The sequence below is a fragment of the Erythrolamprus reginae genome, chromosome 10 (genome assembly GCF_031021105.1).
Source record: "Erythrolamprus reginae isolate rEryReg1 chromosome 10, rEryReg1.hap1, whole genome shotgun sequence".
NCBI classification, from domain to species: Eukaryota; Metazoa; Chordata; class Lepidosauria; order Squamata; family Dipsadidae; genus Erythrolamprus; species Erythrolamprus reginae.
Window position 1 is genome coordinate 4,446,725 of NC_091959.1, and position 15,351 is coordinate 4,462,075.

At 44.7% G+C, this 15,351-nt stretch overlaps 1 protein-coding gene across 1 annotated transcript in view; it reads right to left on the minus strand.

Annotated features, from left to right (window-relative positions):
• Positions 1 to 6,263, minus strand: part of SEMA7A (semaphorin 7A (JohnMiltonHagen blood group)) — a 48,153-nt gene extending 41,890 nt beyond the window's left edge. The window contains exon 1 of the mRNA XM_070762626.1: positions 5,835 to 6,263. Coding sequence (XP_070618727.1) covers positions 5,835 to 5,973 — 139 coding nt within the window. The 5' untranslated portion in view covers positions 5,974 to 6,263. The remainder of the gene's footprint in view (positions 1 to 5,834) is intronic.
• Between the last annotated feature and the right edge of the window lie 9,088 nt (positions 6,264 to 15,351).

Genomic DNA, 15,351 nt, shown 5'->3' on the forward strand with positions numbered 1-15,351 from the left:
GTGGGACCTTATCGGCCGCTGGGATTCGTGCGGTAGCAGGCGGTTCCAGAGGTACTCTGGTCCAATGCCATGTAGATAAGAACCTAGTATTCAAGATTTTTTTGCCTCTTCTTAAGAACCATTTTTGACTTAAGAACTCGAGCCTGGAAAAATTTCCCAAGAACTTTGAGAGCAGCACAAAGGCCTGGTCAGTTTCCTGCCATTCCCCCTGGGTTTCTCTCTCTGGCGCAGTGTATGGGTGGCATCCTTGCGCCGGGTGTATGGGAGGCGCATGGTCCTCCTCGCCGTCTCAGAGTCCCTTTTTTTTTTTAAGCCTTAAAGTTTTGGATTTTTTAAATTCCCTTCACCTCACCTTCTTCCTTCAGCAGCAACTGTCCTCCTCCTCTTCTTCCTCCTCCTCCTCCCACCCAAATTCCGAGCTTTTATTTCTTTCCTAATGGGTTTGCACGCATTATTTGCTTTTACATTGATTCCTATGGGAAAAATTGCTTCTACTTACAAACTTTTCTACTTAAGAACCTGGTCACGGAACGAATTAAGTTCGTAAGTAGAGGGACCACTGTACTATCCTTCCCTGGTCCTATCTAAATTCTGCAGCTTGCAGATCCCAAAACCGATTCAGCCGAGGGATCCCCGCAAAACGGAATTCCAATGAGATTTAATCGACGTTTCCAAGGCTGTTCATGCTCCGTGTTCAGCCTTGGAGATCAGAGAGCAAAAGAGCTACAGAAGGTTGCCATGCCAAGAAATAAGATCATAATCCTCTCTTAGTAAGCAAAGTTGATTCAGCTGGCAAGGAAATCCTTCCGAGACCTCATAATCTCCATCTTGGGAATCAGGATGTGTCTTTATTATGTCATCACCATCTGGGCTTGGTGGCTTGATCTGACATAACGCCTCCGACAGAGATTAGACACACAACTACATGCAGCAGAGCAATTTATACTGCTCAAAAATAAATAAATAACACAACACAATAGAACACTGCCCTTCATGGCACCGGACCAGATTATCTCTGGGACCGCCTTCTGCTGCACGAATCCCAGCGACCAGTTAGGTCCCACAGAGTGGGCCTTCTCCAGGTCCCGTCAACTAAACAATGTCGCTTGGTGGGACCCAGGGGAAGAGCCTTCTCTGTGGCGGCCCCGGCCCTCTGGAACCAGCTCCCCCCAGAGATTAGAATTGCCCCCACCCTCCTTACCTTTCGTAAGATGCTTAAAACCCACCTCTGCCGCCAGGCATGGGGGAATTGAGATACGCTTTCCCCCTAGGCCTTTACAATTTTCCCCCAACTAACTTCAGATTGTGTCCCCTTGTTCTTGTGTTCACTTTCCTATTAAAAACACTTCCCTCCTGAACCTTATTTAACTCTCTAACATATTTAAATGTTTCGATCATGTCCCCCCTTTTCCTTCTGTCCTCCAGACTATACAGATGGAGTTCATGAAGTCTTTCCTGATATGTTTTATGCTTAAGACCTTCCACCATTCTTGTAGCCCGTCTTTGGACCCGTTCAATTTTGTCCATATCTTTTTGTAGGTGAGGTCTCCAGAACTGAACACAGTATTCCAAATGTGGTCTCACCAGCACTCTATGTAAGGGGATCACAATCTCCCTCTTCCTGCTTGTTATACCTCTAGCTATGCAGCCAAGCATCCTACTTGCTTTTCCTACCGCCCGACCACACTTCTCACCAATTTTGAGACTGTCAGAAATCACTACCCCTAAATCCTTCTCTTCTGAAGTTTTTGCTAACACAGAACTGCCAATGCAATACTCAGATTGAGGATTCCTTTTCCCCAAGTGCATTATTTTACATTTGGAAACATTAAACTGCAGTTTCCATTGCTTTGACCATTTATCTAGTAAAGCTAAATCATTAAGGAGAAACTTCCTAACAGTAAGGACAGTGGAACAGCTTGCCACCAGAAGTTGTGAGTATTAAGCAGGGGGCTAGACCAGAAGACTTCCAAGGACCGTTGCAGCTCTATTCTGATTGGTCACCCTTGACGAGCCGGGGTGGCGCAGTGGTTAGAGTGCAGCACTGCAGGCTACTTCAGCTGACTGCTAGCTATAGTTCGGCAGTTCAAATCTCACCACCGGCTCAAAGTCGACTCAATATTTCATCCTTCCGAGGTGGATCAAATGAAGACCCAGATTGTTGGGGGCAAGAGGCTGATTCTGTAAACCACTTAGAGAGTATATAAGTCTAAATGCTATTGCTATTTCTTTGGGCCAAGATGCGAATTGCTAACATCAATTGGAATGGATGATTTGCACAGGTGCCTATTTGTTCCTCCGACCAAAAGGTACAGATCTTGGAAGCAAGGTGAGTGAGAGAAAGTTTGCCTCCTTAGCGAATTGTGGAAATACACCCACACCCACACACATTTTAAGAAAACTAAAATATTCTCCCCGACAATTAAACTGCCAGTGGTCAAGTTAATGGAAGTAACCAGGGATGGATAAAATCCCTTTTGGCAACCCTGCGTAGCCACAAAAATATAAATAGAAAGAGAATGCATCCCCAAAAAATTAATAATCCATAATCTCAGGTACATTCACAGATCATTTTGTCCCAGCTATAAATCTCACATCGTCCATGAGACTTTGCTGAACCTATAAAAAGCACCTGAAAGGAGACATTATTTTGACCTCTTAAAAAGTGAAGCTACAGGTGAGTTAAAAGCAGGCTAAGCAAATAAACCTCTCCATCCACCTGGCATCCTCCCACATACCTAGAAGGCCAGGGATGAGAAAAGGTTCATCCAGTATATGAACCCATCACTAAAGAAATCCATGCATGAACCTCTCTTGGTGACCTATTACAGAGAGTATGAGAAGGCAGGTGAATCTCTCGGGGTGGAAATGAGGGAGTGATGAAGGATTTTAGAAAGACGGAGGTGTTTTCTAAATGGAATGGGAGGGAAGAGAAGAGAAGACTGGAATGAAGAAAGAGAGGAGAGGAAGGAGGAGAAGAGAAGAGGGAGGAGGAGGAGAGAAGAGAATAATGGAATGAAGAATGATAGGAGAGGAGAGGAAGAAGGAGGAGAAGGAGAGGAGAGGAGAGAGGAGAGAAGAATGATAAGAGAGGAGAGAAAAGGAAGGAGGTGGAGGAAGAAGAGGAGGAGAGAAGAGAAGACTGGAATGAAGAAAGAGAGGAGAGGAAGGAGGAGAAGAGAAGAGGGAGGAGGAGGAGAGAAGAAAAGAGGAAGGAGGAGGAGAGAAGAGAATAATGGAATGAAGAATGATAGGAGAGGAAGAAGGAGGAGGAGAGAGGAGAGAAGAATGATAAGAGAGGAGAGAAAAGGAAGGAGGTGGAGGAAGAAGAGGAGGAGAGAAGAGAAGACTGGAATGAAGAAAGAGAGGAGAGGAAGGAGGAGAAGAGAAGAGGGAGGAGGAGGAGAGAAGAAAAGAGGAAGGAGGAGGAGAGAAGAGAATAATGGAATGAAGAATGATAGGAGAGGAAGAAGGAGGAGGAGAGAGGAGAGAAGAATGATAGGAGAGGAGAGAAAAGGAAGGAGGTGGAGGAAGAAGAGGAGGAGGAGAAGAGAAGTGAAGATACAGAAGAGAAGAGATAGAGAAGAGAAGATAGAGAAGAGAAGAATGGAATGAAGAAAGATAGGAGAGGAGAGAAGAGGAAGGAGGAGAAGAGAAGCAAAGTGAAGAGGAAGGAGGAGGAGAGAAGAGAATAATGGAATGAAGAATGATAGGAGAGGAAGGAGGAGGAGAGGAGAGAGGAGAGAAGAGGAAAGGAGAGAAGAATGATAGGAGAGGAGAGAAAAGGAAGGAGGTGGAGGAGGAAGAAAAGGAGGAGGAGAAGAAAGAGAAGAGAAGAGCAGAGAATTTTTATTGGCCAAGTGTGTTTAGACACACAAAGAATTTGCCTTTGATGCATCTACATAAAAGAAAATACAAATTCACCAAGAATCATAAGGTACAACACTTAATGATAGTCCGGGTACAAATAAGCAATCCAATCATATTAGGAACCAGTCAATATAAATTGCAAATTCCTTGCTCGTTCTCTCGTTTCCCAACACATCCCTTAGAACATACACACACACATGGTTGTCTCCCCACTTTGCCAGTTTCGGAGCCATCGAGACAAGTGCTGTGGTTGGAGGGTTGTTGTTTTTTCTTCTTCCCACCATCAAAACAACTTGTTTTTATGAAAAAAGATGCTGTGGAGAAAGTTTTATCATTGTGATAACAAGCTGGGTCAATGGAGTGGATTAACTTTGTGGCCGACACCAGCAAGGGCAGTGGGCACATGATTCTTCGAATGAGGGCAAAGCCAAGTGGCGCTGATGATGTTACTTAGTATGGTCATGAGACGTCCACAAGCAAAAACAACCGAGCTCAGAGATCACCCCCAGCGTGGCTTTGTTTTTAATCTGGTTCTGTGTCCCACTTAGGTTCAGGATGATGGACCCTCTTTCTTCCTAATGTTAAAGGGTGGGTTTGAAGGATGGCGCTTGGGAAAAAGGCGCCCTGGACATAGTAATTCAGGGCTCCCAGATCCAGACCCACCAAAGGCCCAGCCGGTTTCGGATGGAGAGTCCCCCAAAGCACATTTACCCACCCTGGATTGAATCATGGTTATCCAGCCCGCAATGCATTCATTTCTTGGACTCCTGCAAAGCTTTTAGAGGAAAATCGGTGGAAGAAACTCCAGACTCAAATTTTGCAGAAGTCTTGAGTTCCAGTTCCTATCTGCTTGTGTAGCCTTGAAATGACCCCCACAATATTTGTCTCCAGTGTGACTCCAAGCCTCCCTTCCTTCTTTCCTTTCTCTTTTCTTTTTTTCCTTCCTATCTTTCCTTCCTTCCTTTCTCTTTCCCTCTCTCCTTTCCGTTCTTTTCTTTCTTTCCTTCCTTCTTTTCTTTTTTCTCTTTCTTTCCTTCCTTTCCTTTCCTTCTTACCTCTCCCTCCCTTCTTTTCTTTCCTTCTTTCCTTCCTTCCTATCTTCCTCCCTTCTTCACTCCCTCCTTATCTTCTTCCTCCTTTCCTATCTTCTTCCCTCATTTCCTATCTTCTTCCCCCCTTTCCTATCTTCTCTTTTTTTCTTTTCTTTCCTTTCTTTCCTAGCCTCTTTCCTTCTTTCTTTTTGTCTCTCTCTATTCCCCTTTCTTTCTTTCCTATCCTCTTTCTTTCTATTCATTCATTCATTCATTCATTGGATTCTATACAATTCTTTCTTGTCTCTCTGTTTCTCTTTCTTTCTTTCTTTCTTTCTTTCCTATCCTCCTTCTTTCTTTCTTTTTCTTTCTTTCATTGTCTCTCACCTTTTCCCCTTTCTTTCTTTCTTTCTTTCTTTCTTTTTTTCTTATTGTCTCTCTTTTCTCCTTTCTTTCTTTCTTTCTTTCTTTCCTATCCTCTTTCTTTCTTTCTATTAATTTATAATTAATAATTAATTTATAATATAATTAAAAATCAATTTATAATTATTATATATTAATTTATAATTAATACATTCATTCATTCATTGGACCTCTATACAATTATTTCTTATTGTCTCTCTTTTCCCCTTCCTTCCTTCCTTCCCTCTCTCTCTCTCTCTCTCTCTCTCTCTCTCTCTTCAACCGTCCACCTGTATACCCAAACCGACTCCTCTCCCTCTGCCTTCCCTCCCTCTCTGCGCGCCACTTTAACTTCGCAGCCCGGGACGCCCCGGGACCTTATGGATCCTCCCCTCCAAAAAAGGTCCCGCTCTCCACCCGAGGGGGTGCCGGCGGGGTCCCCGCGTCCCCAGCAGCCGCGCCGCACCCGGACCTCCCCGAAAGACGCCCCGAAGACGCTCCCCCCCCTCCGCCCGCCGCCGTCGGGCTTACCCAGCGGGAGTGTCAGGATGCGGGGAGCGGCGGTGCGCGGGACGGCGGCGCAGCGCAGGAGCGGCAGGAGCAGCAGCAACCCCACCAGGAGCCCCGGCGGGCGTCGGGCGGGCGGGCGGCGCGGGGCAGGCGGGCGCATGCTGAGTCTTCTCGGACTTCGCTTTGGGGTCTCGCCTCCAACTTCGCTTTAGGAAGCTGAGCGCGACGGCCGGCAGCTATAAGAGCCGCGTGGGCGGGGCAGGAGGGCTTTCCCTCCCTTGGATACAGCGCGGCTCTCGCGCGTAATGAAAGTCTGCAAGAGCTGCTGCAGCCCTCCAGGTTCACGGGGGTCCCAAGGGGGCTTTTTTTCTCCAGGAGGCCACCGGACTTCCTTTGGGTTTACTCCGAAGATGTTTCGCTTCTTGTACCTTGTACCTGCGCTGCGTGCAAACAAAGATTTCAAGCCACAAAACCAACAATTAAAGCAGTGACCAAGCAAAGTTAAAGCTACAGGCTTGTTTTGACTGCACAGTGGGATATTTTTAAAGACACCTCTGCAGACCTAGATGAATTCACGGATACTGAATTTAAACATGCCTGGTATAAACATATATCCATTGTAAGATAAAATACAGGAAATAGTAAAAGGGCAGACTAGATGGACCATGAGGTCTTTTTCTGCCGTCGGTCTTCTGTTTCTATGTTTCTACTGTAACAAAATATGACTGTAAAAAATATGACTTCAGTAACCGAGTTGTCGAAGCGTGGAACTCATTACCGGACTCCATAGTGTCATCCCCAAACCCCCAACACTTTACCCTTAGATTATCTACGGTTGACCTATCCAGATTCCTAAGAGGTCAGTAAGGGGCGAGTACAAGTGCACTAGAGTGCCTTCCGTCCCCTGTCCTATTGCTCTCCTATATCTCCTATACCTTTCTTCTATTCCTATATCTCTTCTTCTATTCTTTCATTGATATGTTCTATTACTATATCTTCTTTTCTATTCTTTCTTAGATATATTTTACTATGAGTATCTCCTCTATAACCTTCATCATGTATTTTACTATGTGTATGTAGATATATACCCACTAAAACCCTCATTGTGTATTGGACAAAATGAATAAATAAAATAAAATAAAATAAATAAAAACATCATATGTCAGCTTCTGTGAAGACCTACAGGGAGTGGAAAAAAACATGGAAACAGCTTAAAAATCTAGATTTGGAATCCAGATCTGTGAAGCTCCCTTGGAACAGTTTTTGTGAAAACTGGGTTCTGTACGTGTCTATTGAGCTCTGCAATGATTTTGGGAGCTGCGGTCTTGCGATCCACTCTAACAATTCGCTTTAGAGTCCGAAGGTCACTCTCAGACAACTTCGAGATTCCTAGAGAGGCCCTGTGGAGGCTTCTTCCCGCCTTTTCTGGCCCCGTTTCCTCCCAGGAGATCCCTAGAAAGGCCCCACGGAGGCTTCTCCCCGCCTTTTCCGGCCCCGTTTCCTCCCAGGAGATCCTTAGAGAGGCCTTGCGGAGGCTTCTTCCCGCCTTTTCTGGCCCCGTTTCCTCCCAGGAGATCCCTTGAAAGGCCCCACGGAGGCTTCTCCCCGCCTTTTCCGGCCCCGTTTCCTCCCAGGAGATCCCTAGAGAGGCCCCACGGAGGCTTCTCCCCGCCTTTTCTGGCCCCGTTTCCTCCCAGGAGATCCCTAGAGAGGCCTCGCGGAGGCTTCTTCCTGCCTTTTCCGGCCCCGTTTCCTCCCAGGAGATCCCTAGAGAGGCCCCACGGAGGCTTCTCCCCGCCTTTTTCGGCCCCGTTTCCTCCCAGGAGATCCCTAGAGAGGCCCCACGGAAGCTTCTCCCCGCCTTTTCCGGCCCCGTTTCCTCCCAGGAGATCCCTAGAGAGGCCTCGCGGAGGCTTCTTCCTGCCTTTTCTGGCCCCGTTTCCTCCCAGGAGATCCCTAGAAAGGCCCCACGGAGGCTTCTCCCCGCCTTTTCCGGCCCCCTTTCCTGCCAGGAGATCCCTAGAGAGGCCCCACGGAGGCTTCTCCCCACCTTTTCCGGCCCTGTTTCCTCCCAGGAGATCCCTAGAGAGGCCTCGCGGAGGCTTCTTCCTGCCTTTTCCGGCCCCGTTTCCTCCCAGGAGATCCCTAGAGAGGCCCCACGGAGGCTTCTCCCCGCCTTTTCCGGCCCTGTTTCCTCCCAGGAGATCCCTAGAGATAAATAAATAAAATAAATAAAATAAATAAGTAAAAGAAAATAAATAAAATAAATATAAAATAAATGAAATAAATGAAATAAATTGAAAAAATGAAATAAATGAAATAAATGAAATAAATGAAATAAATAAAATAAATAAAACAAATAAAATAAAATAAATAAAATAAATAAAACAAATAAAATAAAATAAATAAAAGGGGTGGCCCTGAGTCACTGATGAAGTCCAATGACTTTTCAGGAAGTTTCACCTGTTCCTGGTATCCCATCCCTGAGAGCTATCCAGCATTCATATTATACAACTTCCACTGAATTGAACTGTATAATCTGAATCATTGAAGGGCATCAATAATGCACAGGGATTTAACACAGAAACTGAGGAAGCCATGGTCATCTGTAAATATTTATGGGAAAATAAGGGATCGAGAGGAAGTGATACATGCCGGGCATCAGAAATTGGGGAAAGCGAATCATTGATAGATCCTAAACGTTTACATTGATAAGACAGATCCTAAGAGCTTACGTTTAGGGGAGGGAGGAAGAATTTTCCTTCCAAAGTTGTGGTCTTTTCACACCTTCTAAATTCTTACCATGGGTTGGAGTTGCGGGAATAAGGTGGGAAGAGGTGGCTTCCAGATCATGGAATTTCTCTCAGCAGTTACAACTAAGGAAATGGTGACATCTTCCTCCCTTCCTTCCTTCTTTCCTGCCTTCCTTTCTTCCTTCCTTCCTTCCCTCCTTTCTTTCTTGTTTCTTTCCTTCGTTTCTTTCCTTTCTGCCCCTCTTTCGCTCCCTCTTTCCTTTCCTCCTTTCTTTTCTTCCCTGTTTTTTATTTCCTTCTTTCCTTTCTTTCTTTCTTTCCTTCCTTCCCTCCTTTCTTTCTTATTTCTTTCCTTCTTTTCTTTCCTTCCTTCCCCTCTTTCCCTCCCTGTTTGCTTCCTTCTTTCTTTTCTTCCCTGTTTTCTTTCTTTCCTTCTTTCCTTTCTTTCTTTCCTTCTTTCATTCCTTCTCTCCCTTCTTATTTCTTTCCTCCTTTTCTTTCCTTCCTTCCCCTCTTTCCCTCCCTGTTTCCCTCCTTCCTTCTTTATTTTCTCCCATTTTATTTCCTTCTTTCCTTTTTTTCTTTCCTTCTTCCTTTTTTTCCTTCCCTCCTTTCTTTTTCTCTTTCTTTTCTTTCCTTCCCATCTTTCTCCACCTTTCTTTCTTTCCTTCCTTCTTTCTTTTCTTCTCTGCTTTCTTATTTCCTTTGTTCCTTCCTTCTTTCCTTCTTTCTTTCCTACTTTTTATTTCTTTCCTTCTTTTCTTTCCTTCCTTCCCATCTTTCCTTCCCTCTTTTTTTCCTTCCTTCTTTCTTATTTCCTTCCTTCCTTCTTTCCTTCTCTGCTTTCTTATTTCCTTCCTTCCTTTCTTTCCTTCATTCCCCTCCTTCCCTCCCTCCCTCCCTCCCTGCCTGTTTCCTTCCTTCCTTCTTTCCTTCCTTCCTTGTCCACCTCACCATCTCCTTGTCTTGGTGATGCCAGGAAATATCCTTTTAGGCACTACCAGAAAGCCAGAAATATTTAATAACCCTGGATGAGAAAGCATTGAGAGCCTTTTTGCCACACAGGAAATCTTTCACCGCCATTATTGTAATAGTTTTGGGTTTTGTAGTTCATAAGAGCCTCAGCCGGTAAAAGCCGATCAAAGAGCCAGAGGGAAGCTCTTCGAAGAATTCAGACAACCAGAGCGTGTTGCAGAGGGACAAAGAGCAGAGAACTAGCCGGCTCCAAGAGAATATTGACCGCAAAGGGTCAATAGCAATAGTCCTTAGACTTATATACCACTTCACAGGGCTTTTACAGCCCTCTCTAAGTGGTGTACAAAGAGTCAGCCTATTGCTCCCCTCCCCAACAATCTAAGTTGCTTCTCTCCTTGTTTAGTTTCCACCCATTGCTTCCTGTCCTACCCTCGGGTGCTTTGGAGAATAGCTTGACTCCCTCTTTTTTGTGGCAACCCCTGAGATACTGGAGCACTGCTATCCTGTCTCCCCTGGTCCTTCTTTTCATTAAACTAGCCATGCCCAGTTCCTGCAACCGTTCTTCCTATGTTTTAGCCTCCAGTCCCCTAATCCTCTTTGTTGCTCTTCTCTGCACTTTTTCTAGAGTCTCAACATCCTTTTTGCATCGTGGCGACCTGGATACAGTATTCTTTGGAGAATAGTTTGACTCCCTCTTCCTTGTGGCAGCCCCTGAGATATTGGAACACTACCATTATGTCTCCCCTAGTCCGTCTCTTCTTTAGATTGACACATCGTCTGGCGGGACCCAGGGGAAGAGCCTTCTCTGCGGCGGCCCCGACCCTCTGGAACCAGCTCCCTCCGGAGATTAGGATTGCCCCCACCCTCCTTGCCTTTCGAAAACCTCTTAAAACCCACCTCTGCCTCAGGCATGGGGGAATTGAGACATCTCCCCCAGGCCTATATAGTTTATGCATGGTATGTTTGTATGGATGTATTGTTTTAAATAAGGGTTTTTAGATATTTTAACTATTAGATTTACCACTGTATATTGTTTTTTATTATTGCTGTGAGCCGCCCCGAGTCTGCGGAGAGGGGCAGCATACAAATCTAATAAATAAAATAAATAAATAAAATAATAATAATAATTATTATTATTATTATTATTATTATTATTATTATTATTATTATTATTATTATTAATTAGATTTGTATGCCGCCCCTCTCCAAAGACTCGGAGCGGCTCACAACAACAATATACAGTACACATCCAATGATTAAAAACAAAACAATTAAACCCCCTGATATAAAAACAATCATACATCCCAAACAAACCATACATAAAACAGGATGGCCGAGGGGAATCAATTTCGTCGTGCCCGGTGGCAAAGGTGGGTTTTTAGGAGTTTGCAAAAGGCAAGGAGGTGGGGGCAGTCCTGATCTCTGGGGGCAGTTGATTCCAGAGGGCCGGGGCCGCCACAGAGAAGGCTCTTCCCCTGTGTCCCACCAGATGGCATTGTTTTGTCGACAGGACCCGGAGAAGGCCAACTCTGTGGGACTTAATCAGTCGCTGGGATTCGTGAGGCAGAAGGCATTCCCGAAGGTATTCTGGTCTGATGCCATGAAGGGCTTTATAGGTCATAAGCTATGACTCATAACCAACACTTTGAATTGTGACCGGAAACTGATTGGCAACCAATGCAGACTATCCAATATCCAATTCCTGCAACCATTCTTCCTATGTTTTAGACTCCAGTCCCCATATCCTCTTCTATGAATTGGCCTTGACCACCTGACCTTGATGGCTAGCTGATTCCCAGACGTTATCTATCTATCTATCTATCTATCTATCTATCTATCTATTTGTATGCCGCACCTCTCCGGAGACTTGGGGCGGCTAACAGCAACAATAAAGCAGTGTACAATAGTAGTCTGATGCTAGAAATAATTAAAAGCCCATTAATATAAAAAAAACCAAATATACATACAAACATACCATGCATAGAATTGTAAAGGTCTAGGGGGAAAGAGTATCTCAGTTCCCCCATGCCTGACGGCAGAGGTGGGTTTTAAGCAGCTTACAAAAGGCAAGGAGGGTGGGGGCTATTCTAATCTCTGGGGGGAGTTGGTTCCAGAGGGCCGGGGCCACCACAGAGAAGGCTCTTCCCTTGGGTCCCACCAAGCGACATTCTTTAGTTGACGGGACCCGGAGAAGACCCACTCTGTGGGACCTAACTGGTCGCTGGGATTCGTGCGGCAGAAGGCGGTCCCTGAGATAATCTGGTCCGGTGCCATGAAGGGCTTTATAGGTCATAACCAACACTTTGAATTGTGACCGGAAACTGATCGGCAACCAATGCAGACTGCGGAGTGTTGGTGTAACATGGGCATATTTGGGAAAGCCCATGATTGCTCTCGCAGCTGCATTTTGCACGATCTGAAGTTTCCGAACATTTTTCAAAGGTAGCCCCAAAAGTAGTTAGTTAGGTAGTTAGTTAGGTAGTTAGTTAGGTAGTTAGTTAGGTAGTTAGGTAGTTAGTTAGTTTGCAAAAAGAAGGCTCATGACAGAGGCCAATCCAGGCCATGCTCAATCTCTTTGTAGCCTTCGCGTTTTAATGCTGCAATGGAAAACATCAAATTTTCCACCTTTCCGAGCAATTCCTTTGGAAACTCTGACCTTGCGATGAGTGACAGATGGCTGTTGTGATTATTATAAGCAGGCTGTAAGCAGTGCGATTACTGAAAACAGTTGGGAAGCAGGATACCAGGAGTGAATCCAGGACAGGGGTCGGTTCCTCCCAGTTTGGACTGGTTCACCCAAACTGGTAGCAGCCCAATTTGGGTTCCCCAGTGTAGGTGCCCGGATGGCTCCAGAAATAAATTGGAAATTTGAGTAACACCTTGACATGAACTCTAATTTAAATTTAGATGTTACTTGAAACCTTGACTTTTATCTAGATGGTTGGCATCATTTATAATAATTTGCAGCCAGCGATGGGTACGGTCAGTGTTCTGTCTGGGTTCCCCCAGACCTCAACACCAACTGGAAAAAACAGCCAGACACGCTGGTAAAAGCAAAAGTACTTTATAGCTTGAAAAATAAACACAGAGAAAAACCTGTTCTTCCCAACAGGCAGGCTAGGAGACTTTACAGAAGAGTCCTGATGTCCAGACAATACAGCAAACTTCTTGCTGGCACACCCACCACTGTAGAGCATAAGACCCCCACCTTTCCCCCCCAAGGTTTCAGTAGTCAAAGTCACAAACCAGAATTCCAAGACGCCAAAGATCACAGCCAGGTCCCAGGACTCCCAAAGATAATACTCCACAAGCCAGGAAGGGTGGGTCTGCCTTTTAGCCTTTCCAGAGAGCACCACACCCAAACCCAGCTGTTGCCTCTTTAGTGCTGAAAGTACCTAGCCAATTGGTCCCTTCTTTGTGTTGCTCTTCTCTGTCGCAGATCGATTATTGCTTGTGCATTTTCCTCTAAGGAATCCAGGCTGCTTGCTGGGGAGAGCTCCCTCTCGGGGGCCTCTGGCTGTTCCCCCTCTTCCTCAGCCTGGGATTCCTCCTCCTCGTCTGCCTGCACCTCCTGTTCCTCATCCTCCCCCTCTGAGCAGGAAACCGACAGAAGATCAGCCGTTCCCTGAGGGGCCTCGGACGGAATCACAACAGTCAGGTACACAGAACTGGTAGAAAAAAAATTAATTCCCCCCTCCTTCTCTTCTGGGCTCTAGGTATGTTTTTCCTATCACAGTAAATGTGGTTGAATGTGTATAATTTTAGAAGAGCTGTGTGTGTGTACATACACATACAGTTTATATAGTAGATACTGTATATTTTTGTGTGCCTGTGTATAATATGTAAGTACACATATGGCATATATACATAGAATTAAATAGTATATTTTGGATATAAATAGTAAATAGAGAGGGAAATTGTATCTCTTTGAGGCGAGGAGAGGCCAGGCACCCTAACCCTAAGCCAAACCTTTGACTTGAGTGACGTCAAGTTGGCCACCTTTAAACCAGTCACATGACCTTAAAGCCACCCTGGTCACATGGCCATCAAGCCACTTCCACCTGGTCAAATGGCCAGCAAGCCATACCCACAAAATAAGCCATGCCCACAATGTATATATATCCTCTCCGCTAAGTTCACTTTTACCCTTATACTGTATATATTACCACATGTCTATTTTTCTTCCTATGTATTTGTGTATTGGACAAATGAATAAATAAATAAAATAAAATAAATAAAATGTGGTAGTGAAAAATTTTGCAGCCCTCCTGTCTGTAGTTTTAGACCTTAATTTATTTCAAATCCAACTGGACACTGCATTCTCATGGAAATTATTTTGTTTGATGAGCAATTTGCACCTCTCAAAAGCTTCTGGTTTTCCAAGGAAAACATCCTGATTATTGTGTGTTTTTTTCCCCCTTGAATCTGGCTGCCCTGTCCACTCTGGTCAAATGGCAGGACGTAATGGCCTGGGATACAGGAATGAGTTGGCAATGCCACGGAGTTGACGGATGAATGGTATGACTGAAGTCATTTCCCGCAGAAACTCAAAATTATTACTACCCGTGACCGTCCGGGTTTGCTACAACTTCCCAAAGATATTCCAGCCCATTTATTGAAGGGAAATACACCCAGTTTGGGAATGGAATGGACAATGGGGGTGAGGACCAACTCAACTATTCCGGCCAGAAAAAATAAAAATCAAGCCAGCTCTTCTGGTAGGGAAAAGCAATTCCTGCTCAGCAACCACTTCAAATTTGTTCCTAAAAAGTCCAAAACCTTCTTTATGAGGTTCACTCTGTTCAGAAGGACAGGCGAAAGGACTTGAAAGAAGGACTTCCTGTCAACGGCTACTTCAGCTTCAACCACAATAACACACGAGCACACAACAGATACAAACGTAAAGTAAACCGCTGTAAACTGGAGTGCAGGAAATACGACTTTAGTAACCGAGTAGTTGATGCATGGAACTCAATGCCAGACTCTATAGTATCATCACCTAACCCCCAAAACTTTACCCTTAGATTATCCACTGTTGACCTCTCCCGATTCCTAAGAGGTCAGTAAGGGGCGTGCATAAGTGCGCCAGCGTGCCTTCTGTCCCCTGTCCTAAGGTTTCTCTCTTACTAATATCATGTATATAAATATTACTATATCTTTGTATACCACCAATACATACTTGACAAAACAAAAACTAAATAAATAAAATAAATCTCTACGGAGTCTATGGAGAGGGGCGGCATATAAATCAATCAATCAAATAAATAAATAAATAGATAAATAGATAGATAAATAGATAAATAGATAAATAGATAGATAGACAGACAGGCAGACAGACAGATAAATAGATAAACATATAAATAAGCAAGCTTCAGTAATACAGAATAACAAAGGAGAAAGGGACCTTGGAGGTCTTCTAGTCCAACCCCCTGCTTAGGCAGAAAATCCTATACCACTTCAGACAAATGGTTATCCAACATCTTAAAAACTTCCAGTGTTGCAGCATTCGCAACTTCTGGAGGCCAGCTGTTCCACTGATTAATTGTTCTAACTGTCAGGAAATTCCTCCTTAGTTCTAAGTTACGTCTGGAATCTACTTGATTAGATTCCATCCACTGTTTCTAGTCTTGCCTTCTGGTGTTTTGGAGAATAGGTTGACTCCCTCCTCCTTGTGGTAGCCCTTCAGATATTGGAACACTCCTGTTGTGTCTTTCGCTTCTCTAGTCCAGATGTGCCCCAAACTGTTTTTCTAATTAGGGTTGATTCCAAGTGTCCTGCTTATCTTCCCAAAGAGAAATTCATCCTGTTTT